The 24,094-nt window shown below is 41.5% G+C and overlaps 2 protein-coding genes across 2 annotated transcripts; both read left to right on the top strand.

Moving 5' to 3' along the window:
- The first annotated feature begins 326 nt into the window (after positions 1-326).
- On the top strand, positions 327-13,857 carry LOC118235094 (hepatocyte cell adhesion molecule). Its single transcript, XM_035432095.1, has 7 exons — positions 327-545; positions 4,959-5,300; positions 5,767-6,048; positions 8,198-8,291; positions 10,344-10,411; positions 11,230-11,300; positions 11,665-13,857. Exons 1-7 carry the CDS (start codon positions 458-460, stop codon positions 11,983-11,985), a joined length of 1,266 nt encoding a protein of 421 aa, XP_035287986.1. The 5' UTR covers positions 327-457; the 3' UTR covers positions 11,986-13,857.
- Positions 13,858-14,874: 1,017 nt separating this feature from the next.
- On the top strand, positions 14,875-23,784 carry ccdc15 (coiled-coil domain containing 15). Its single transcript, XM_035431969.1, has 10 exons — positions 14,875-15,434; positions 15,959-16,108; positions 16,936-17,124; positions 18,401-18,517; positions 18,726-18,887; positions 19,293-19,412; positions 20,036-20,139; positions 20,822-21,016; positions 21,729-21,878; positions 22,948-23,784. The coding sequence occupies exons 1-10, from the start codon at positions 15,225-15,227 to the stop codon at positions 23,117-23,119; spliced, it is 1,569 nt and encodes a 522-aa protein (XP_035287860.1). The 5' UTR covers positions 14,875-15,224; the 3' UTR covers positions 23,120-23,784.
- Positions 23,785-24,094: the final 310 nt, after the last annotated feature.

The raw sequence follows: 24,094 nt of genomic DNA, 5'->3' as shown, positions 1-24,094 counted from the left end.
ACTGTAAATGATAGAAAGATTTTATAGTATGGTTTTAAGACATGACTAAAAATCTTACCTCATAACATCTTTATTAGAAATGTGTGACAGAAATTTGACACACATACGCATGGAGGTACGCACAAGCACACTCACCCACAGAAATGCACACAGGCACGCCAATATGCACACAGTGGCACACGTCTACGCACACAAACACAGGCACACGCAGACACACAAAAGAGACACACACAGTCACACATACATGCACACACACACACACACACAGACACACAGACACACACACACACAGGCACACACTGCTCTCTTACTGCGGGGTTCTGAGTGAAAGAGCCAGTGTTGGCCGGCCCCAGGACTCAGGAGCTGCACTGTGCTGTGCTGTGCGTTTCCAGGGACGTGCCCTGAGTGGACAAATCATGCTAATTGTCTGGGAGAGAAACCCAGCGCTAGACCCAAGATGAAGGCAGAGAGAGAGGCTTCCTCAAAAGCGTTGCCTGTCGCTGCACTTTTGCTCAAATTGTGCCTTCTCCTGTTCTCTCTATCAGGTAAGAGAACTTCTACGGACTTGTTTTTGAAGGAAAAAACTTTTTTTTGCAACTTTTCAAACAACTGCAAACTGCATATGCGGTGCAGGGTGGGAGGGAGTGAGAGTGTTTGCGTGGGCATGTGTGTGTTCGCATGTGTTTGGCTCTGTGTGTATGTGCGTGTGCCCGACTTCTTCGCTGCTGAGCTTACAGTTCATGCTGAGAACTTTTGAAAGCACTATAGCACGGATTTGTCTTTGCACAACATTTGTCTTGAGTGTTTATACCTGAACAGAGCATCACTATGTACTTCTTAATTATGTTGTGTAGTTTAAAGTCTTATTTAAAGGTTATTTATTGTATGAGGGAATGAGTTGAGAAAACTCATAGAAAATAGTTCTGAAGTCCTGCGTTTATGTGGATAAGAGGATGGAACAAAAGCCATTGAGATGCTATATCATTCAATAACATGCAGGTCTAACAGGGCTGTAAACTTGCATTAAAAAACAGTTTCGTCACTATCATCATTCAAATTTACTGAAAACCTATTTTCATCACAGATGTGCTATTTATTTTCAGATGTGCATACACTACTTTAAAGAAATTCTTTATATACTCTCATTTATTCATCATATTTCCAGGGCAGAAAAAAATAAGTTATAAATAAATATTTTTAAAATACAAAAATGTTTTCATCAATTAAGATGTTGAATTTTTTTTGTTTTGTTTTGTTTTTTTGCAGTGTACCACTGGCTTTATAGTCACCTGTCTTTAATAGCATATGAAGTTTTTGCAAAAAATAAAAATAAAAAATGAATCTGAATAACCAATATATAGATCTGAAAACTGATCTGTCTACACCGAATGCTGGAAAATAGTTACTATAATACATAAATTTCAAGAATCATAAGCTTACAAGTTGTGTGTATGGAATTTTATTTTTGACAAAGTATTTGCAAGAATGAATCCCGGTACTTCGGCTCTAGTGTAAAAGATTTTAACCTGTAGATACACTGTTCAAATCAAGCTATAATAATGGTTAATGTGAGATATGAGCAATGTGAAGGGAAATCTGCCAAGCGAATGCGCATATAAGTGATGAAACTGCTTGGATGCAAAGTATTTCGAACTTTGAAGGCAGAGAACAAACGTCTGACATTGTCACATGATCATTTCGAATATGTGGAATGTTCCCATAGATGAGCCAAAAATAACCAGCCAACTTATTAATGTGAAAGAATAAATCTATTGTTTAGCAGTGTCATTTGGCAGCCAATCAAAATGGAGCAGAGGTCAAGTACATTATTAATGACTGTATGGGTTCTGAAAAAATAAGGCAGACTATTTTATTAATCGAGCAGACTTGGATCTGTTTGTTTCACAAATATCATTCAATTTGAGCATGAAATCTGAACACGGAACTACTGAGGAACTTCAGTATTTCAACATGATAACCATAATGGATGTTTTAAACTGAATATTCCAAGATACCTTACAAGGACAAAACTGTGCCTGGTTCAAAACTTTAACTAGTTTCTTTTTTTCACCATTTTACTGTACAAAAATGGGGACCATTCAGGGCCAATGACCACAAAATGTTCTTCTTCTTGAATGCTTCCTCTGGGGAATATAGGATGGTGGCTCTAGTAGATTTGAGTAATGTGCAGTAATGACAGTTGTATATTTAAGCCACATGAATCCTCAAAATAATTCAACACAAGATTTATAATCTTGTAAAAATCTAGAATACATAATATATAGAACAATAGGCCTTGTAAAAAGGGTGATGCAGTCCAGTGAGATAAGTTTAGCATGCATTGAGATGGACTGAATGGTTATGTCAGCTGGCCAGCTCAATATGGGAAAGCAGTGGACACGTGAATGGCGGAAGAGAACACTTCACTCTTGGCCTTGTGTATGGGGAGGTCTGTTTGAAGGGTTGGCGGAAGTCGTGACCCCAGGAAGAGCAATCAGGAACTGCAGCATTCAAACTAACTTCCTGTGTACCAGGGGATGCCCAGAATCCTCCATTAATACCAGCAAGAACCATGACGTCATAGTACTTCGGGTTATGTGGTCGTGGGCGGGGGGGGGGGGGGGCTTGGCTGTGAGGGGCAGAAGAGGAGAGACAAGGTGGGTCGCAGAAAGTGGAAACCCAGTTTGGGGATTTAGGTGTTGGGGTATGCCTTCTGTTCTTGAAGGTGGGAGTAGGAGATGAGCTCTCCGTAGGCGGCGGCCATGACAGTGGTGTCTCAGGGGCTGCCTCCAGCAGAATCACTGTGGGACCCTGTGTCTCTCTGGCTCTCCACGGTGACAAAGGAGGCAGCGCCTCTCTGTGCGCCCTTTTTCACCGGCTGCCAGGGAGGAAATCGGCCCCAACAATCACGGCCATTGTGCTAAAGCACTGGCAAAGCCTCTCTCCTGCCTGAAAAATTGTCGCCATGGTGACAGCGCAATGCCACCGCAAGGCTCTCCCCGGAGACCACGGGCTCCAGGGCAAGGGTGGGCGGGAATCTCCTCAGCCAATCGGTTCGAACCACTGCCCTGGGTGACGGCCAGCAATCTTCACTGTCAAGGGTTTCCTTTAGCCCCTGTCCACCTCTTTCTCTCACCCCCAACTCATTGGACTTGTCTAACTATACTAACAAGGAAGTGACTTGGACTGGTCAGGCAGGATATACGTTACAGTATTCAGTAGTGTTTGTCCCTCTTGTGGCTGATATAATGCTGGCATTGTGGCTACGTCTCCAGGCCGGGCTGTTTTCCATTGGACAGGACACCAGTTTGGATGCAGTACACACTGTGTACTACCTCTTCCCTCTGTTCAAACTGATGAGCAGTGGAGGACATATCCACAATGAACGTTGATATAGTTAATCACCATGCATTGGCTGAAGTGAAGAGGCATGGATGTAAATAGTCAAACTGGGAAATGACTGAAAGGCAAGACTGAGAACGCGAGAAACAGACCCCCTTACTCTTTGTGATACTGTAAGTATGAATTATGGCCTCAGGTTAGCTTCCATCTGAAAATGCTGTCTCCCAGAGCACATTAATAAAACTTAATAGTTTCTGACAAATAGTTGAGCCCAAAAGTAAAACAATGTCATGTTCTTTATGTATGCTGAAGTAACCCTTGTTAAATGGTTAAAAGAGTTAAATCTATCTATCTATCTATCTATCTATCCAGCTACAGTATCTATCTATCAATCTGTCTGTCTGTCTGTCTGTCTGCCTGTCTGTCCACCCATCCGTCCGTCCGTCTGTATGTACATTAAACATATCTATTGATTAAAATAGTTTAGATAAATGTACTTAAGACAATTGTTCATCCCTCCTCTCACAATGGAAAATATACTGGCAATTCCACTGCCAACACATAAAATTTAGTTGTGTTTTGCAAGACACTGTGATAATGTGTTTTAGCATTAATGAAGAGTAGACCTGAGAATAAATATGGAGAATAAATGCTTTTGATACATGTAATGTGATTGTAATGCTATCAGAACAACCTTAGGATTTGGTCTTCCCTCTGCAAAGCTATGGTAAACCCCATCAAAAAGATTAAGGGTTGGTAGATGGGGTGGCAGTGACCTGTAATGGTTGGAGATCTGCCCAAAGGTTGCAGGTTTGATTCCCAGGTAGGGTATTGTCATTGTACCTTTAAACATTGAATCTAAACTGAATTGAATCACTATATATTGAGTGGTATTGTTCAAGAGTATCTGCTAAATACTAATGACGTAATGACAATACAGTGCATGGATGTGTTAGACTAAACTGTTTGGAACAATAGGAAAATATTAACAGACTAACTCCTGCTGAATGTCATGTTAATGTCCTCAGGCCATAAGTCTTATCTGTCCCTTTTTTCTGGGCATTCTGAACCTGGCTATCTCATTCTGCCCATGAAATCATAAAACCTGCATAAGTGTTTAAAACCCTCCTTCTCCTCCTGCACTGACTGTGATAAGCATTCTAGTACAAAATTTCTGTGTATCATTCAGGAGGGTTCTACACATTGGAGGTGGTTTAGTTCACCATTATTCAGCAGTTGAGGAACACAGTAAATAAAAGCTATTATCAGCATGATCGTTTGTACCATTTTACTTCAGATTGCTTGTCTTTCCCCAGTGGGTGTATAAAACGCATTTTACGGCAAGAATCAGAGGTTCAATCAAAAGATCAAGAGCCTGAGATCTTTTCATTATGCTTCAAATTGATCATAATATTTTATTTTCAGCTGTGGTTCATAGAAGGAACCATTAAAAAGGGGGAAAAATACAGTCTCCTATGCTATCGATAGATTATACATCTCCACAGATCTCCACTGTGCTGTGGAGAGCCACATCCTTTTGATTGGTCAGGAGAGAATAAATGGCAGCTCGGCTCTCCTATCACACTGCGAGTTCTGAGCGTGCCTGCTCCCTGCAGACGGTGTCCAAGGCGTGAACATCACCAGCCCAGGGTCCCTGATTCGGGGCACTCTGGGCGGGGAGGCCCTGCTCTCGGTCCGCTACTCCAGTACCAGCGCCGACCAGCCCGTCATCAAGTGGCAGCTGAAGAGGGACAAGCCCGTGACGGTGGTGCAGTCCATCGGCTCGGAGATCATCGGGAACCTGCGGCCAGAGTACCGCGACCGCATCCTGATCTACGACAACGGCACCCTGCTCCTGCACAACCTCAAGCTCTCCGACGAGGGGGCCTACGAGGTGGAGATCTCCATCACCGATGACACCTTCACCGGCGAGAGCAGCGTCAACCTCACCGTGGATGGTACGATATCGCCGTGGTGACGGCAGAGGACAGGATACCAAAGTCACTTGGTTCGCCTTATCTGTTTATTTGTTAAGAGTATTAATATCATTATGCATCCAAAAATTTGCTGAGCACAGGAATCAATCAATTTTTTGTGGCCATTGCCCTCAGTCTTCAGATTAAAATGCTTTGGAACTTGCCTTTATTTAGGGTGACATGAACTACCTATCAATAAGTACGTACAAGGCAAATACTGTAATTTTTCAATTGTCTACACTCTTCATAAATACAAGTAGCAATCACTTTACAATGATGTCAGAAGAAGGCTAGCATGTTGAAGCTAGTGAAATTCATATTTACTTGTTTTTCCTGCACTTAGTTCTTGGAATCCTCATGAACTGCTACAAGCAGCATAACTATGGCAAACACTATGGCAAACTGTTGTGAGGGTTCCCTTACAGGTGCCTGCTATGTTTTTCAACAGAGCCGGTGTCTAGACCCTACGTCCACATGGTGGCCTCCACAGTGCTAGAGCTGAGCGAGCACTTCACCCTCAACTGTTCCCACGAAAACGGGACCAAGGCCATCTACAGCTGGCTGAAGGGAGGGAAGCCGCTGGCCAATGACTCGCGCCTGCAGCTGTCTCCAGACCATAAGATCCTGACCATCGCGCGGGTGCTAATGTCTGACGACGACATCTACAGCTGCTCGGTGGAGAACCCCATCAGCAGCATGAAGAGTCCGCCCGTCAAACTCACCGTCTACAGTAAGTGGAGTCTCTCTGCCCCACCCGTTTATTAATGTCAAATAAGGACTGATTTTAAATTTTAAATATAAAACTTATAAGTGTAAGGACAACTTGGGAAATGTTCTTACAATTATGTTCAAGTTTATACATTTTATGTAACTGTCTTCTCCTGAAGGATATTTTTCATTTAAATCATTGATTTAAATTGGTTTTTGTACAAAGCATGGTGATAAGATATGGTAATGCAGTTTAGAATTTGAATAAGAGTTCTGCCAACATATCTTTGACTGTGGGTGACTGTAGATTCTGTTATACAGTGGTGATTTTCCATTTAGCTCCAGATGCCCTGAGCTCACTGAATGTGCTAGAAGACTGTGCTGTACTGTGCATATAGGCATGTTTTAAAATGAATAGATAGAACAAACACATTTATCTAAATAGGAAGAACCTACAGTATTATTTATTTAGCTACCTGTGCCCTCTGACCTGGCCATTGATGCCTCGGCACTGAAACATTGTGGGGGGGGGGGGGGGAGGGGCACACGGGCACACAGCTGGAGTCACCACCACACCTGTGAGTAGAGGCTGGCCAAGCCCAGGGAGGTTTGACCACCTGGTCTGCAGAAAAACAAAGTGCGACAGATACTAAAAACACTCCACGCTCTGTACGCGTAAAGAAAGACTGCGTTCCATCAGGCCAACCCATGCGATTAGCTGAGAAAAATAGAGGTGTAGAGAGAGAAAGAGAGAGGGAGAGAGAAGGAGAGCAGTGAGACGCGGACAGGAGTACAGTACGTAACATCCACTGATGCCTGCCTCCTGCTCCTCTGCTTAAACACACTCCAGTGCCCCCATAATGAAGACAAAGGCTGCATTGTCCCTCCCAAGCACACAGAGAAACAGAGCAGGGCTTTCATTTGCTGTCAGACCACAGGGATACATTCCACTTAGCGAGCATGGAATTCTCACGCACACTCTGTCACAATGATGATGGTTATGATAACAGTGATAAATGGTTACTGAATTGTCATTATTATTATTATTATTATTATTAGTAGTAGTAGTAGAAGTAGTAGTAGTCATAAAGTTCACAGTAAGTACATAAAAAGTAAGAGAGCTCTTTAATACAATTATGAATATGTGAGCTGCATAATTATCGAATCAGGGAATTAAATTAGAAAATGGATTGTAAAATATTTTGTATGTTTGTTTCATTATAATAATGGTCATATTATTCAGTTACTTCACCTGCAGAGATTTAAAATAAAAATTAAATATTATGCATGCAGGACACTCTCTGCTTCATAATTGAACTCCTCCCATACCATTTTTATACTTTGTTCAGTGGGACCTCTGCCTCGCTTGGTAGCTGGTCCACATTAACGGAAAGAAAAACAAATCTCTTTGAGCTTGAAGCACGCCCTCATCAAGCAATTAGGGACAATGGGGTGAGGTAGAGTGGGGACACTCCTTACAAAGACAGGAATGTTTGTGAAAATTTGTCCATCAAAGACCAGACAGAGTGTTTGTCCCAGTATTTTGATACAGTGGAGAGAGAGAGAGAGAGAGAGAGAGAGAGAGAGACCAATTGAAAGAAAGGGATGGAACCCTTTTTCTCTCCTCTAGCCCTCCCCCTCACCCTGCTCACACAGACAAACACAGGCCCAAAGTGCCCCCATTCAACCCCTACCTTCAGACTAGGCAGCTGGTGCCAAAGATTTGGTTCATTTACCAAGATCTCTATTCTTTTCTGAACTCTTTTTTCATTCTTCTTGTTTCCTACCGAGTTGTTTCTGTCAACCCAGAGGTCCAGATTCTGTAACCTGTTTTCGCATAGTGTTACAGGACTGTCCTCCGTTGATGTTGTGCTAGTTCGTCTTTCTACTCAGCATTTTAAATCAGCAACTCAGCAACAAAGCTCAACTGCATTGAATGCAGTCTTCATTTATTGGTGCATTCAAGAGTTCTGGAAAAAAAGAAGTGGTTGGGGAAATTGTCCCCTAGTATTAAACATTTGAAGCACATTTCGCCAGAACTTTTCCCTGTATTTTTGTTCCCTCATGGACCCATACTGAGTTGTCTTTTAAAAGTGTGTCTTGTACAATTCACCTGCTTTTCGGTGTGTGGCTGTGTTGATTGCGCTGAACCTCCTTTCGACTGTCCGCAGGGCGGAGCTCACTTTACATCATCCTCACCACCGGGGGCATCTTCCTCCTCATCACCCTGGTGACGGTCTGTGCCTGCTGGAAGCCCTCCAAAAAGTAAGACTGACCTTGGATGTGTTGCAATCCAGTTTTGGGTCCACCCTCATACACTTTACTTGTAAACTTCACTTGGGAGGATGTGATGCACATACCAATAAAGCAAGTACACACTTACATTTAGCAAGTGCGAGGGAGTGAGAGTGGCGAGGGTCATTTGCACTGAGATCCACTTCACCCATTTCAAACCTTTTCTGTAACCTTACCTTTAAACTGATGATTTGTCTGCACACCCAACCTGTTTCCTTTTACATTTTTGGATTATCAATCAATCAATTTATTCCTTCAATAACAAATATCAATAAATATATCAAGTTTTGTGTGCTAGAATTTTTCTTTGTCATAAAACTGTGTAAAATCCAAAAGAACAAAACACTTCTGGGTTAATTGACACTTATACAAAATCTTTTCCATTCTGTATGTGTTTTTTATTTATAATACTGTAATGAATATGAAGGTGATTTTCACCAAACAGGAAGTCTGCTGTGAATTGTGGGCCATATGAGCTTGCAGAGTCTGCTCTGGTGCAGACTCTTTCACTTGAAAAAATTTGAGGTTGTATGGCACTGACTGAAGAAAAAATATGGACCAAGTCCCTGTGACCTCACACATTGACTTACCATGGGCTTGGTGAACAGTGTTTTAAAACCACGGAAATGTAGTTTTTGGGCACTGCCATGTTGTACTAACATGAGACTGCACAGTAGGGAAAAGAGGAGACCATTATATGGGCGTGAAGTTTGGTTGAGTCTGGGCCGTGTACTATGCGTGTGAGATCCAGTGACTGATATTAAAATCTTGTCCAAATAACCCAATAACTTATCAAATCAGAACATTGGGAGACATTAGATGAAAAAAAGTCCTTAAAGATGGCGAACCTTGATCAATTTCCAGTTCAGTCGAGGACCTAGGTGACAAGGACAAATAAAATAAGTTATTGGAATGAGCCCCAGATGTTACTTTCACATATTTTTGACCCATTTGGCCTTCCATACTAGAAAACGACACAAGGAAAGGAAGCAAGGAGGTAAAACATAAGCAATTGGAATGCTCCCCTCAGTTTTGGCTGCCTGGTTGTCACAGTTACTCACCAATTTGAAGCCACACATGTGTCACAGCTTAATGATTGACAGCACATTGTGGCTCCAGTCCAGGGTTAGTGTACCTTCAGTAGGTACTTTCCCTCCTACACAAACATAAGCACATACAGAGTTACTTTTCTGGCTGTGTTAAATAAATAAATAAATAAATAAATAAATAAATAAATAAATAAATAAATAAATAATTTAAATACAGTTTTATTTGTATAGTGTTTTTCTACAGAGATATAGTCACAAAGACGCTTTACAGAAAAACGGGAAATAGGAAAACTGGGAAAGACTGAGCATGCAATACTAAAACAACAGTGAGGTAAAACTATAGAAAACTTGTAAGCTATAGCAGCTACATTAGAATAATTCAAACCAAAGCTATCCAGGCTACTGAAAATGTGCCGTAAGATGGTGTGGATATTTCAAAGGGAGAACAGTAAGAGAATGATGAGATTGGCAGATAATATCAGTGATGACACCTCCCAAGTGTTACATTCAGTTTCAGCTTATGCCATTAGGGAGGTGATGTACTGTCCCACAGTACAGACACATATGTTTTGAGTGCTCATTCATTCCAGAATCCATTCAAATGCTGAACAGAATGTGAGGCCCAACAATATGATTTCAATTTGATCTAGGCAGTATTTCTGTGGATATATTGCTTATATTTTGTGTGAATGTATCTGTCTTTCATGTTTGCAACTACTGTACTGTATGTGAAACTGTGCTGCATTTCTGTGTAATCAGGTAATGAAGTATCATCCTATCATATCATAGATGATGAAACTGAAATGATATTCACAAATGTGTTCTTTCCACTGAAAATGTTTAGTATAGTCAAGAGCAGTCCACGAACTTGTATAAATGATTGCAAAACCGCGCTGTGAGAAACACAATATAAATGCACACATGCATGGGTGAATAACAGAGAGAATTGCACAATTTGCCTTTTTTGTATCAGAAAAAAACGCCAGAGAGACATGCAGAGTTCCTCAGAGAGTCCATGCCATAATGAAGCCAAGCATGAGGGTGAGTGGCAAACAAGACCAATGGTTGCAACTGTTCATCCAGCTCAAAGTTCAAAGCTCAAACATCATGGCGCAATTACCAGTGAACTTACGGTCATGTTATATCTGCTATTCCTGTCTACTTAGTACAAACATTATATATACAGTTGTGTACCTCTATTCTCCTGGGAAGGCTTTATACTAGATGTTGGCGAATTGCTGCAGGGATTTGCTTTCAGTCAGCCAGAAGAGTATTAGTGAGGTTGGGCACTGATTGGCCAATTAGGCCTGGCTCGCAGTTGGCTTTCCAATTCATCCCAAAGGTGTTGGATGAGGTCAGGGCTCTGTGCAGGCCAGTCAAGGTCTTCCACACCATTCCTGAAAAAAACCTTTTCTGTATGGACCTCGCTGCGTGCCCAGGTTGGAAGCAAAAGTTGGAAGCACAGAATCATCTAGAATGTCATTGCATTAAGATTTGCCTGCACTGGAACTAAGGGGCCTAGCCCAAACCATGAAAAACAGCCCCAGAACAAGAGGTATCCATATACTTTAAGTCATATAGTGTACGTATTTATTATATACTAAAAACAATAACCTATATATTTTGAAAAACAAAATTTGAATATTGTGATGATGCAGAATATGTTAATTTTATTCCAAACAGTGGCAAAAACAGATGCATTTTAATATATGCTACATATTTTGACATACATTCCTTGTATTTTCCAATTAATATTGCATTTATTTAATATTTCATGCACAAGCTACGTCAGTATATTTTCAGATGCATAAGCACATGACATGCTACAGCCAACTCTGCTTGCTGCTTGCTTCACACAGTTGATGTTGTACCAAAAATGACAGATCATGAACGGAGGAACCCAGTGGCCCTGTACGTCCTCAAGGAACAGGTGAGCTTTTTGTGTATTTATCTTATCTGGTTCTCTTGACAAAGCAATCATTATAAAGCAAGAAAGAACATAATTTAAGTTTTATATATTGCCACTGAGAATACGAAACAGTTTTTTTTCGAATGTATTATGAAATATGTGACTACGGCCAAAAGGGAGATTGAGACTGGAGTGAGTGGGTGGCAGTGAAACAGAATAAACATATATGCTCCAAAACCGTCTTGAGTGAAAGTGGCATATTAGGAAATAATGCATCAAAATGTTTTAAAAGTTACTTATGCTCCAAAGAAAAGGTGATCATTCATCTGACTATGTGGCACTGAAAACATGAGCACTGAGCATTGTATTTGTTGCGCTGTTGTAGGATTCCCCCGAGAGGGAGAATGGGTCACCGTGTAACTCTCGCAGCCCCTCGGAGCCCAGCAGCCCACCGAGCTACATCAGCTCTCTGCCCCCTTCCTCATGTTCCCCAGACCCCCCAGCCCGCTCCTCCCGCAGGTACCCCCGAACCCCAGCCAGCTCCCCGCCTTCCCTCCATCACAAGTCCCACGGCCACTCCGCTACCTCCCCCCCTCACCCCCGTGGTTCAGGTCGTGTGCCCCGCTTGCCAGTGGGTGTGCCCACGGTCCACCAAACGGATGAACCAGCCCCCTCCTTAGAAAGCGCTTCCCAGACGCAGACCTAACTACCCTCTGATGTTCCGCCCTTACCTTTCATCAAACTCCATTTCCCATAGGCCCCTCGTCCAGTGGCACTGCAGAAACATGTCCTCCTGCATTTCTGTTTGACTGTTCACAAATGTGCATAAAGCCAATTTATGGTTCCAAGAACGTTCCCGGAATATCAATGTAAATGTTATGATGTATATAACTGGCTTCCTAGATATTCCTTCAACATCATTTGACACAAAAAAAACAATTGCAGGAACATTTAGAATGCTATTCAGTTCTGTTGTTTCAATTAAAGGAGAAATTGAATGATTTATTGTTATACATATTCATTTTATTCTGTATGTTTTTTCCAACAAAAAAGAAATATGGCACTTCAGTATCTCAATTCAGAACATTATAAACATTGTAGAAACAACAAGTACCCATAATGTTTTTGAAATAACTAAATAATAATTATCAGGCGATTTTACCAATATAGGGAAATGACACATTTATGATTTTTTTTTTTTTTTGTGATTTTACGGAACAATAAAATACTTTTTAAGACTACTTGAGAAATGATAACTCACCAAATGGGAATGTAACTGGAATGTTCCTCATTCTTCATGAAATGTTGCTGATAGATGGGTAAGAGTGAAACTGTAAGGATGAGAAGCAGCTGCCCTTGTTCATTTGGCTGTAATCTAATGTCAAAATTAATTTTAAAGGATCCCAGGGTATCTGACTCCACTACACATCCCAGAATGTTATTCTACACAATAAATTAATCTGTGTGTGAAACAAATATTTTCTGGTGTTAATGTGAAATGTATGTATGTACCTGTTTTTTTGATTGTTTGATAAGTTTACTTTAGGAACAATAAATTCAGACACTATCACTGCAGCAGGTGTGTTTCAGCCTCAGACCTGTCTATATATACATTCTATATATTATTGTTTAAACCCCTCTGTTCAGCTGAATGGGAGGGGCTAATTGTACAAAAAGTGCTCTCTTCCAATTGGTCCTGTGACTTTGAACTGGACCAAGACTACCGCATATGATTTTCTTGAAACATATGGAAATTTATTTTTTCCTTGCTGTATCTGTAATAGGATTTATTAAAAATAGGTCACTTTCTATCTACATAAATAAATTCCACCCTCAGTTTCTGCAACAGTTTCTGTACTTGCTAAATTTTAGTCTGTTCAGATGCATGTTATGATTCATGTCAGTTTTTTGCAATAAAAGAAAAATATGCTGTTCCAACCATCCCAGTTACATAATATGATATTTTTAGCTAAGGCACTTTTTCAGGCTAACAATCTGCTGAATAATATAAACTATCAGTACACAAATATGTGAAAATTAGTTTTGAACCCATTGAAATATTGCATAGTCTGCACTGCATGCCCAAACCCATTTAATGGTATTTCTATTTTTTTATATTTTGTATTTATTATCTTGACAAACCAACATATTGTTCATGTTTTCTGCAAAGTCTGGTTCTCTGAAAAAATACAAAATACAATCCCAAGTCAATATCATAAAAGTTATTGAAAAATGATATCCATTATACATTATTTTTTAGATTACAGTATGTTACATAACAAATCTTTTTATGGTATGAGCCTTTGTGTTCAGGAAAATATGTATAAATATATTGTATATGATTTGTATATAAATACACTATATTTCTTATGGGGTTTCTCTGCATCTTTTTGGTTTAATGTTTTCGTCCTTTTTAATACAACTAATGTACTGTGCTGTAGCTTGAACATTTTCAATGATGATGCATCTATTATTGTGATGTAAAGAGTTATGTAGAAAAAGAAAACACAGAAAACAAGCATGTAAATGTTCAAAGAAAACACAATAAAAACAAAGGAAACCATGGAGGTGACTTTAATGCTGTGGTTGTTGTGGATTTTTGGGGCCCAGTGCTTTGTGAGGTTATTTATACGAGGTGTACATGTTCACTGACTCCGCAAATGGGGAAATGAGAGCAACAGTACCAAATCAATACAAAAAAAGAAACAGATTCGTACATGCAGAGATTCTTATTATGATTTTCATAAACTGATTGAAACATGATTGCATGTCAGATCTTATGATGTATCTAAATTGGATAGGTGAAAAGAACAGCGTTTTTGTTTACAGTGCTCTGTTGAAACATAACTCTTTTTTTTTCAAATTTTTTTTCAATTCTTCCACTTCTTTTTCTTCTCATTACTTTTTTCCATGCTCAAATAATAAAATTGAAGATAGATACTGTAGATCATATTGTGCTTGCATTCCAAACATATAAGCAGTGTTATATTTGCACAATAAAGGGGAAAACTGAACAGACTTCATATTCCTATCTGGCATAACACTGACCATGCTTTACATAACAGTGTCCCTTTGTGTCTAAAATTGCATTCTCTAGTGTTCCCTTGTCTCACACAAAGAGAATGTGCTTGCTGATTCACACATATTGGACAAATGAGCTTTTGTTCAACGGATGCATTTCTGTTTAATACAAGCTTTGTGACGGAGTCAAGGAGTTAAATGGACAAAGCTTACTCATACATTAATGTATAAGATGGTTATAGCAGCAGTCTTAATGTACACTAGCTAATAAGTTATATTTATAGACAAAGTAAAAAATTATACACGTAAGTTCACTTTATACAAATATAAATATTTAGTATTGAAAAATTATACCTATACCACATATTATATAAATCGATTTTTGACTTAAATTTCAACTTCACACTTAAGCAAAGAAGAACACAATTCCTTGCCCATTTTCCGGAACTAATGATGCTGTAGGGAGTTTCCTTGTGGAACGCATTTTAAACGACACCGTAGGCGTGGTCAATGCAAGCCTTCACTTGATTGGCATCTCATTTAGCGATTTATAAAAACAGTATACTGGTAGTAGGCGGGTCCAAAGCCGTTGCGAAGACGCAGCGTCATTATCAACAAACTTTTGAAATGGCAGTTAGGTGAAATGCAGGGATAGTTAGGTCTTGTAGCAGTTACATGTACCAGTAAATGAAAAGTTAATTTTAATTTAGAACAATTATTATTTATGCAAGCCGAATGTTGTGTTGGGGAGGTTACAGGCCTAGCTAGCTGTAACCTATGGCGGACCAGTTTAAGCAATAGTCTAGCGAGGAATAAACTTAAATTAGCTAACGTTAGACAGTACATTAGCTAATGGCTCTATAGTTAGCCAGCTGGATAGCTAGACAGTAAATTAAGTTATGCGATGCATAGTTTGCGAAAACTATGAGTCGAAGAAAGGATCATGCAAAGAGCACGAGCAAAGAAATGGCTCAACAGGCTGCACGTGGAAGCAAGCCCATACCGGTTCGACCGATTAAACCCAAAAACCTGAGACTAGTAGTTGACTATAAAGTTTTAGCCGAGAGGAACCAGGCTGTGATGCCGGTAGGTGCCTGGGTGGAAAGCGGACAGGACTGCCAGGTGCATCCTTCTGTGAGTAGTAACTGTTACTGATACTGTAGCCTTACTAAAATTTGTTATGTGACTGTAGAGCTTGTTAGATCTCGCGGTCGCAATTCAAGTATTCTCAAGTTTAGGTTCCCATTCTCTTGTACTCCTTTTTTGTTTCTAGTTTTGCCTAGTTATAACTATCATATCAGCATAGCACATTGTTTTTTTCCCCCAGAGAACATTTACCTAGCTAATTGCAGTAGCAGTAACAATTCATTGACTACGATGAAATATTGTATCGATACCTAATTTAATTAGGTAATTGGCTAGTTACATAGCTATCTGTTCTAAAGCATGCCGTCAAATTTAGCTAATCCCGACCTTGTATTACAGGTGTTTATTAGTGTTTTTTTTAAATATATTGTTTTTGTTTTACTAGCCAATTGTTTCAATTGTAGAAATGGACAGGTTTTTACATTAGAACATTAGATATTAAGACAAGCTGTCAGTAAGTGTTGTTGGCTAATTATATTAACGGTCCGTGTGTGTGTGTGTATGTGTGGCAGCTCCGCGCAGTTCTGACGGAGGAACATGAGGATGCGCTGTGTAGGGAGAAGGAGGAGAGTTTGCGCAGGTTTCAGGAGTCTGTGCGCAAACGCGTGGCGCAACAGGCCCGCGTTCGGAAGAGACAGCAGTTGCAGAAGTCCTATCAGACGGTGAGAAAAACAGTGTTACTGCAACCATGACCGTCACAATGCCGTTGTCTCTGTAAACAACCCTAAGGTCACAGCCTGCTCATAAATGGAGTAGAGACTGATTCTCATGAGAGCATTGAATCTCAAGATATAGGAGCCTATGAGCTAAGTAGGATGCAGCAGGTGTACCCTTTCACAGGGTAAACTGCCTAAATTACACTTATAAAGGATCGGACCACAGGGTGTCAGATGACAGATTGTTGATTGTCCTGAGCACACACATCAGTTTCGAAGCTCAATTATAATAGTAATAACAGCTTTCCCAGTGCAAGCCAGTTTTAACTGACTTCCAGACGTTATTAGAAACAAGCTGTTGTAATAAGGCGGAAGCAGCCAACGGGGAGCCTGTTATCTAATCCCAGATATGTATTTTACTGGACCAAGTAAGGTCATTTACCCTGCATGGGTTACACTCACTGTCTCACTTGGCTCAGAGATTCCTGTGCCTTGAGATCTATTGTCCTCATAAGGATTAGTTCTGTAACCCACTCCAGTGATGATTGTGTGCTTGATTCAAGTAAAACCAGGAATGCTTGAAAGTGTGTCATGCATTGCTGTGTACATCTGTAGAGTAAGATGAGTTACATTAATAATAAAAGATTTTGCCTTGTGCTTCCTAATTCAGTGTGTATGTAAATGAGGTTACAGCTGGTGTAGAGTGTGTTTGTTACTCATTTGCAGCATTCTGTGGAATGTGGTAGTGAGGTGGTGTGCGGTTTCAGGAATGTGGAGAGGTGAGGGTTTGTCTGAGGGGCGGGCAGTGAGGTGCTTGTTTTGTTTTTGCACAGGTGGAGGAGGAGGGCAGGGTGCTGCACCAGTCCAGTACTGCCGCACGGCGGCTCACGCCCAGGAAGAACGTGTTCCCCTCCGGGCCACAGGGGGAGCTAGCTATCTGCAGCCCCGGCTCGCGCTGGGTCAGCGCCCAAGGGCTGGATCCCAGCGATGCAGATGAGGCTGGAACGCAGCACACGCACCAGGTGAGGGGCAGAGCGTATGCAAAACTATGGCTTTGCATATTAAGGCTGATCTGAATCTGCTTGCTGTTAAAAGAACTTGTGTAGGAAACGGGCTGGTTAGCAGAGGGTTCCAGGTTTGAATCTTTGGCGAGGCACTGCTTTTGTACCGACAAAGGTAGCTGATCTCTTTCTGTAAATGTGCTTCTGTGTATTTGGGCATGGAAAAATGCTATTCCCAGTCCAAAACACTTTTAGCTCTGCCAGGTTTTGCTGACGCTGTGTGGTAGTCTCCTGCTAGCAGATTCCACTCCGAACACCAACCTGCTTCCAGTAAAATCTGGAATGACTCAAACTGTCATGCATTGAGTATTTGCTATTTGTGTATATGCTATTTCCATGCCTGGATAAAAAAGGGGTAAAGTATCAGATGCAAGTGATGGTGAAGAAAGTTTTTCTTTTTTTAATTAGCAATAAAACCAACATGCAAGAATATTGTTCTGTGTTTGATGTTCTGTAGATCACTGCAGTGTCTGTGTTTGCTCTCTTTTTTTGTAGGAAAGGTTGTTTCTTCACTAGGGACACACCCTAGTCCAGGGCTATTTACACAGCATACAGTGCTTGTTTTTTTCCTTGTCTGTGTTCATAGTGTTGGATAATTGCTGAGGATTTATGATGTCACGTGCCTTGCTTCAGGGTACAATGGAAGCGCTCCACCTGGAAACTGTAGCTATTAAATCACAAGCCCCACTCTTTTAACGCTTCGTCATACTGCCACATGACTGCCATGTCTGCCAAAACCTTTTGAGTCACGGGCTCCTAAATTGGAGTGGACAGAAAAGAGCAGTTCTTACAGTGTCATCTGGGCTAGAGTTTTTGGCTGGACTGCAACACAACAGCGGGGCCAGCCCTACAAACGTGAATGTCTATGACTGAGTGACTGAGTGATGAAGTTACACCATTGGTCGGCCAAGTTACGAAGTTACAGAATTGGTCGGCCGGTCCAGCCATATACTATGTTTTGATCTGGTCTTGTTTTTTTTTTTTGCTGGCTAGTTGTCCAGGCAAATGTAGTAATGTTATCTCTCAAACTGTTTTAATCCCAGTTCTCCCTGAAATGACTACCCCAAGTTTGTGTAATTACTTAGTGTGATGTCAACATTTAATTATTACAGTGATAACAATATTACCTAGGACTGGGTGTACTCAATATGAAAATGTACAATGTGTACGAGTCCTCAGATGCTATTTCAGGAACCCCTGGTATTGTGTGTATGAAAAGCGTCTCTTTCATTTTCAGCTCGTCAAGGTGACTAAGCAGGTGCGGCGCAGGCTGGCGTCCTGTCAGACGGTGTCGCCCGGGGCGGAGGCGTCCGAGCTTCCCGGGGGTCTCTGGAAGGTGTCTCCAACCAGAGACGTGAGTGGGTCGCCTCCCGCTTGGTGACTTATTATCAGTATATAAATGCAGCCCCTCTCCCAGTGCTCCTCTGTCTACTGTGCCTAACAGAGAGTGTGGATGAGTTTGACTTTCAAATTCAAATGTAAATCGAAATTCGGAATTCAGTTATTGGTTAAATCCTGACAATGATCAACGCTTTTCTGTGTTCGCTCGTCCCGCCACACAGAAACCGACGTCTCGCCTGCAGGGATCGGCCGGGGCTGACCAGGGGGCGGAGGAAGACGAGGAGATCCCTCTGATTGGCCAGCACGACCGGCCGCTCGGCCTAGAGGACCCTGCCTCTTCCGAGGGCCAAAACAGCAGGACAGCGACCTTCCGACGTGGGCCGGTCAGTCACAGCGCCATGCTGTACACTGTGCCCTGCAACACTGTACTGCAGCGCTACAAGGGAATTGTAGTCCATCAGCTAAAATTTAATTAGTCATTCTGAACTACTGTGCCTTGTCGGTAGAATTCCCTGAATTCAGTGACTTCTTGGCACTCCTTAAGGATACTACCAAACTATACAATTGAATGACTCAAGTCAGCTGTCTGTCATTAAAATGGCAGTGCTTTTGTTTACACATGAATTCCCCTGCAAATTTTAACAGCTCATTTATTTAAATATCTCTATATTTCTGGCAAGTGCCCAGATCAATTGACTGTACTGTACACAGTGTGCGTTCTCCCCACTAATGAGGCTGGAGCTGAGGAACCTATGCTGAGCTTGTGTGTCCCTGCGTGTCCACTACAGGTGTGCGAGAGGCTGCTCAGAGAGCCGTACCCCACAGGCCCCAGTCCCGGGTTCGGCACTGACTACAGGGCCTCCCAGATACTGTGGCCTGGGGAGGACCAGGAGGAGCTGAAGAGACAGGTATACGCACACACACACACACACAAGACTTACACCCACATAGAAAGGTACATGCACACACATGAACAAGCTCTGTCATGATGTTTTGGGCGGGTCACTGCAAAAGGATCTGATTCCTAACAGCTCTTCTGAGCTGCACAGATTTGTCTGTTACTGTGTTTACAGACACGTATACATACCTGTAACCTGATACCGTGGACCTAATAACTAATACACAGTGCCATGTTTCCAGTCATAGCTTGCACATTTTTTTCTTTAGATTTGCGGTGTAGATGAGGTTGGTCCAAGCATTATTGATAATGACAATTATAATGTATCATTCACAAAGCAGCTTTACTGTTTATGTCTACTGCCAGTCTGTACCCATTATCACTTGACTATAGAATAGCTCGTTTTAAAGCTATTTATAGACAAGCATTGGAACCTAGTTGTGAATGCTATGATAATGCATCAGATTGCTGTTCAGAACAATGTATCAGTTTGTATCTATCCCTAGAAAATGATTGCTCAATAAAAAAATATCCTCTCCATATCGAGGCAGAGCTTTCCTGTAGTTTTGAACATCCGTAAGGAAAATGTCCTTGGTGTTAAAGGTTTCCTTTTGCCGTTTGGTCCCTTCGTAGCGCCAGTCTCAGTTCCTGATGTACCGGCGCCTCTTCATGGACATCGAGAGAGAGCAGGTTAAGGAGCTTTGTCGTCACAGGAAGCATCTGAAGAGGATCGCTAGGTGACGTTCAACCGGCAGCGACTCTCACTTCCTCATCTGTGCTAGAAGCACGCCACGTCATTTACAGTTTCACTCTCAACCTGTTCCCATACCCCCCCTCCCCCCCCCAGTTACTGTGGCTTGGCCTCACTTTTGACTTCGAAGCATTAATCTAGTTCATTTATCTTATCTGCTTGTTCGTTGTTCATTTTTGTTGACTTACCGCTGTGTCTTCTACCTGGAAATGGAATTTGCTGTTGCCATAGCAGCTGCGCACGTCCTAGTATGGGTTCTTCTTACACGATCTAGCTGATCTGTATACATTTTATAAACGCGAATGCAACTGCAGCCCAGACAGGAAATGAGATTAAATTGCGTATTTATGTCTAGTTGCTTCATAGCTATGTGAAAGATGATGAAAGTGAGATTGAGCTGGCCATAAAGCAATGAGAAGTCATGACCGAGATTAGCTGCTGACAGTGCAGTAAGTGTGAAAGTGAACGGTGTCTATATTTAGAAATTTTTTCTTTCTAATACAAATGTGATATGAATATAAAATGTATAGCATCTTAAGGCATTTTAAAGAGTGAAAAGGGTAAATAAAGTGAGCAAAGTAATTTCTATGCTTTTAGTTTGAATTTTTCGTTTGAATGTAGTCATTTGCACACACTTAATTAGGCTTTTACTGCTGTTGTTTTAACAGGATAAAGGCTGAGAAAGAGCAGCAGAGGACAGAGGAGGAGAGAAGGATAGAGAGCTTGAAGAATCTGAATGAAGAAAGAATGGAGATGGCTGAGAGGGAGCACCGAAACGTGGAAGAATTGAGGACGAGGGAAATGGAGTCGGCGGAGGAGACCGAGAGGAAGAGGAGAGCGCGGAAGGACAGAGAGGCCACAAGGTGCACCTGATGCGCCACGTGTCACTTCCTGCAGACGCCCCGTAACTAGACCGCGTTTCCCAGAGTCACGTTTCACCACACGTCTTTAATGCAGGAGCATTACGCAGGGTAGTCACAGCACTTCTTGGAAGTGTTGTGTCATAATGGCTGGGTTACATTAGCCCTAATAACTTAATACCGCAGTATGTAGTGTCATCCTTTACTGGAAACTGGGCTTTGTTTTTACTGTATGGCATGTTTCTAATCTTGTAATGTTTATTACTCTGTTGTTGCATTACAGTAAGCGGTAATGAAGCTTAATAAAACAGAGACCTTGTCCCTCAAGGGGAAGTTGTAAATTCCCCTGCTGACAAGGGCATAGACCTGTTGGCATTTTCTGCTTGTAGGAACAGTAAATAAGACGCAGTTAGCTTGGGGCTGTTGTATCTTAAAACCAGAGAATGCAGATATCAGGAATGAGTAGTCAATGGACTCAAAATCAAGCCAGGTTCATACTATGCAATAAACCAGTTAAGGGGAGTTGATTGGATACAAGCTGAACTACCCTCAGTCAGTGTTTGTGAGGAATAAGGGTGTAACGTTAAAACAGGACCGGCGTTGTGCAGTTTAAAGGTGTTGACAGTATGTAAATGTAAGTAAATGCTGCACTGGCCGTGGTTGGCGGTTGTGAGGAATCTGGTTGGCGGGGCTAACCGCGTCTGTCCTGGGGCAGGTTCGTCGAGGCTCTGCGGGTGCAGATGGAGCAGCGGATGGCGCTGGAGAAGGTGGAGTTGCCCCCCCCTCTGTTGCTGTGGCGACAGCTTCTGGGACTCGCACCCGGACACCTGTGCAAACAACTGTGTCTTCTACAACAACCCCAAAGGTACAGGAGAGGCAGGCCCCTCCTACAGAGAGCACAGGACTCTCTCAGTTCCAAAAATGTACTCAAAATTTAAAAGCGCTTTATTGGCCCTTTCGATGAAGACTGAAGATTTGCCTCTTCAGATTGCACCATTGCTGCCCTGACCCCCTTTAGATAACCTTCTCTTTCTTCTCTTTCTCTTTCTTTGGATTTTTGTTTTTGATGTTATAGCTGTAGCTGTTTGAAAATAGGTTCTCTATCTACTGGTATATTCTTTAGTTACAATATAATTGTTTGTTAGGTTAACATTACACTTATTGATTATATATGGGCCTCCTCGCCTTCTTGGTGATATCGCATTTTTGTATTCCTGAGAATAACACTGATGTTCTCCAGTACTGTACGTCACTGAGGATGAGAGTATCTGCCAAGTGATTGTAATGAATGAGTGAATGACAATAAGCAAGTATTTTTAAACACAGAATTGTAAGGCACATGGTAACATTGCCGGCAAATATTATGCAAGAAAATACCCTTACTGACCCTTATTTGCAAATTCTTCCTATTAATCAACTAAAAAAAACATCCATTAATAAATATTAAATTATATAGTGTATATATAATATAAACAATATTGAACAATTAAACTATATTAAATGCATTCAGTGCAAAGGCTCTCCCTTTCCCTGCAATCACATTTAGTCTGTTCTTCTCTTCTGCACATTGTTACTTTTTTCTGAATTCAATCTACTACATCATGTGCACAATACTAGGGATTGTAGCACGTAATTGTTAAATTGTGTTCCCTTGCACCCTTAGAATAGGCCAGTGCCAGAAGTAATTCACAGCGAGCTGCGAGATCTCTCGGGCCGAGCGTGCTGCCTCTTACCAGTCGCCTGTAATGCATTACTCTCTGGTGTTTCTCACATCAAAGGTGTCGAAGGCTGCTTTTGGCCCTTTTTTCTGTCCTGGCGTGCACTCGGTCGTCAGCGCATGGAAGGTTACCTGTCGCTATCGGCTCAGTTGAGATGCTGCGGTTTGATTCGTTGTTGACGGTGTCTGTTTGTTTTTTTTGTTCCCCCCCTGCCAGCTTACGCCCACGCGCTGCAGTCGGTCTTGTTCAGCTGCGAGCTCAGGGAGGGATACCTCAGTCACCGGGCCTCTGCCAGGAAGATCGCATCGGCGCACGCGCTCTCTCCCAGGAAGTGAACGGACCCCGCCAAAGAACCCCACAGCCAAAGTCACAGCGCATTGTAGTGTGATTGTAATTGAAAAAAAAACAAAAAACAAAAATGGCTGTATTGACGGCTGTATTTTATTTTTATTTTTTTACTGATTCAGGAATCCCTTGTGAAAACCAATGCTATTCTCAAGTTTTTTGTTTTTTTTCTTCAGTTCTGAATGTGAACAAGCCTTTCCACATTCTACAGATTTTTAAATAACAGAATTCCCGCATCCCGTGCCTTCACTGCTGATTTGCTTTGATGACGTTAGTTGAAACTAAATGTATAGAATCGACTATGCTTATTTGTTAGTCTAATGAGTTGAGGGAAGTTGTGCCATGTTTATCAGGCTTGGATGTATACTGATTTGACCTTCATTCTGACAGGTTTACATTTGTTTTTAAGTGGAAATATATTTGGACACAAAATGAGTGGCAATGAACTGCGTAAAACAATGTTCTGAACTAGCTGGCCGAAAATTTTGCCTGAAGAAAATAAATATGCTTGTATGGGAGTATATTGATGCGACGTTTCTGTAAATGTGAAGCGTTTCTATGCATTTTATTTTGCTTGTGTTGTGCTTTGTTGAATGAAATTGTACAGTGCAAACTAGCCACATCATTTGATGGAGTGTCCATTGTTTATCCAGATTTATTCAGTATTTTTATTTATTTTACACTTAATAAAGACCTTTTGAAAGAATAGAATATGCTTTGAGCTCTGTTATCCAAAGCAGCCATTGATAGTGTTTTAAAAAGACGATATCTCCGAGGGCCAATTCAACTGCGATGCTATGTGACTGCAGTCTCAGATCAGTCGCTGTTTCTTTTCAACCTCTATCTCGTACTACTGCCTATATTCATCACTAGTGGAAATTATGATATTTTGGGTTTATAAGTCACGCTGGCGTTTTAGTTTCCAAAGGCAAAAAAGAGGAAGTCACGTGCTTGTCTTTCCACTGGCCCTGCCCGGTCTATCTGTGCATCAATATTAATTATAGATGTATTCCTAAAT

This window comes from Anguilla anguilla, chromosome 9 (assembly GCF_013347855.1).
Source record: "Anguilla anguilla isolate fAngAng1 chromosome 9, fAngAng1.pri, whole genome shotgun sequence".
NCBI classification, from domain to species: domain Eukaryota; kingdom Metazoa; phylum Chordata; class Actinopteri; order Anguilliformes; family Anguillidae; genus Anguilla; species Anguilla anguilla.
This window is presented reverse-complemented; position numbering and strand designations above follow the sequence as displayed.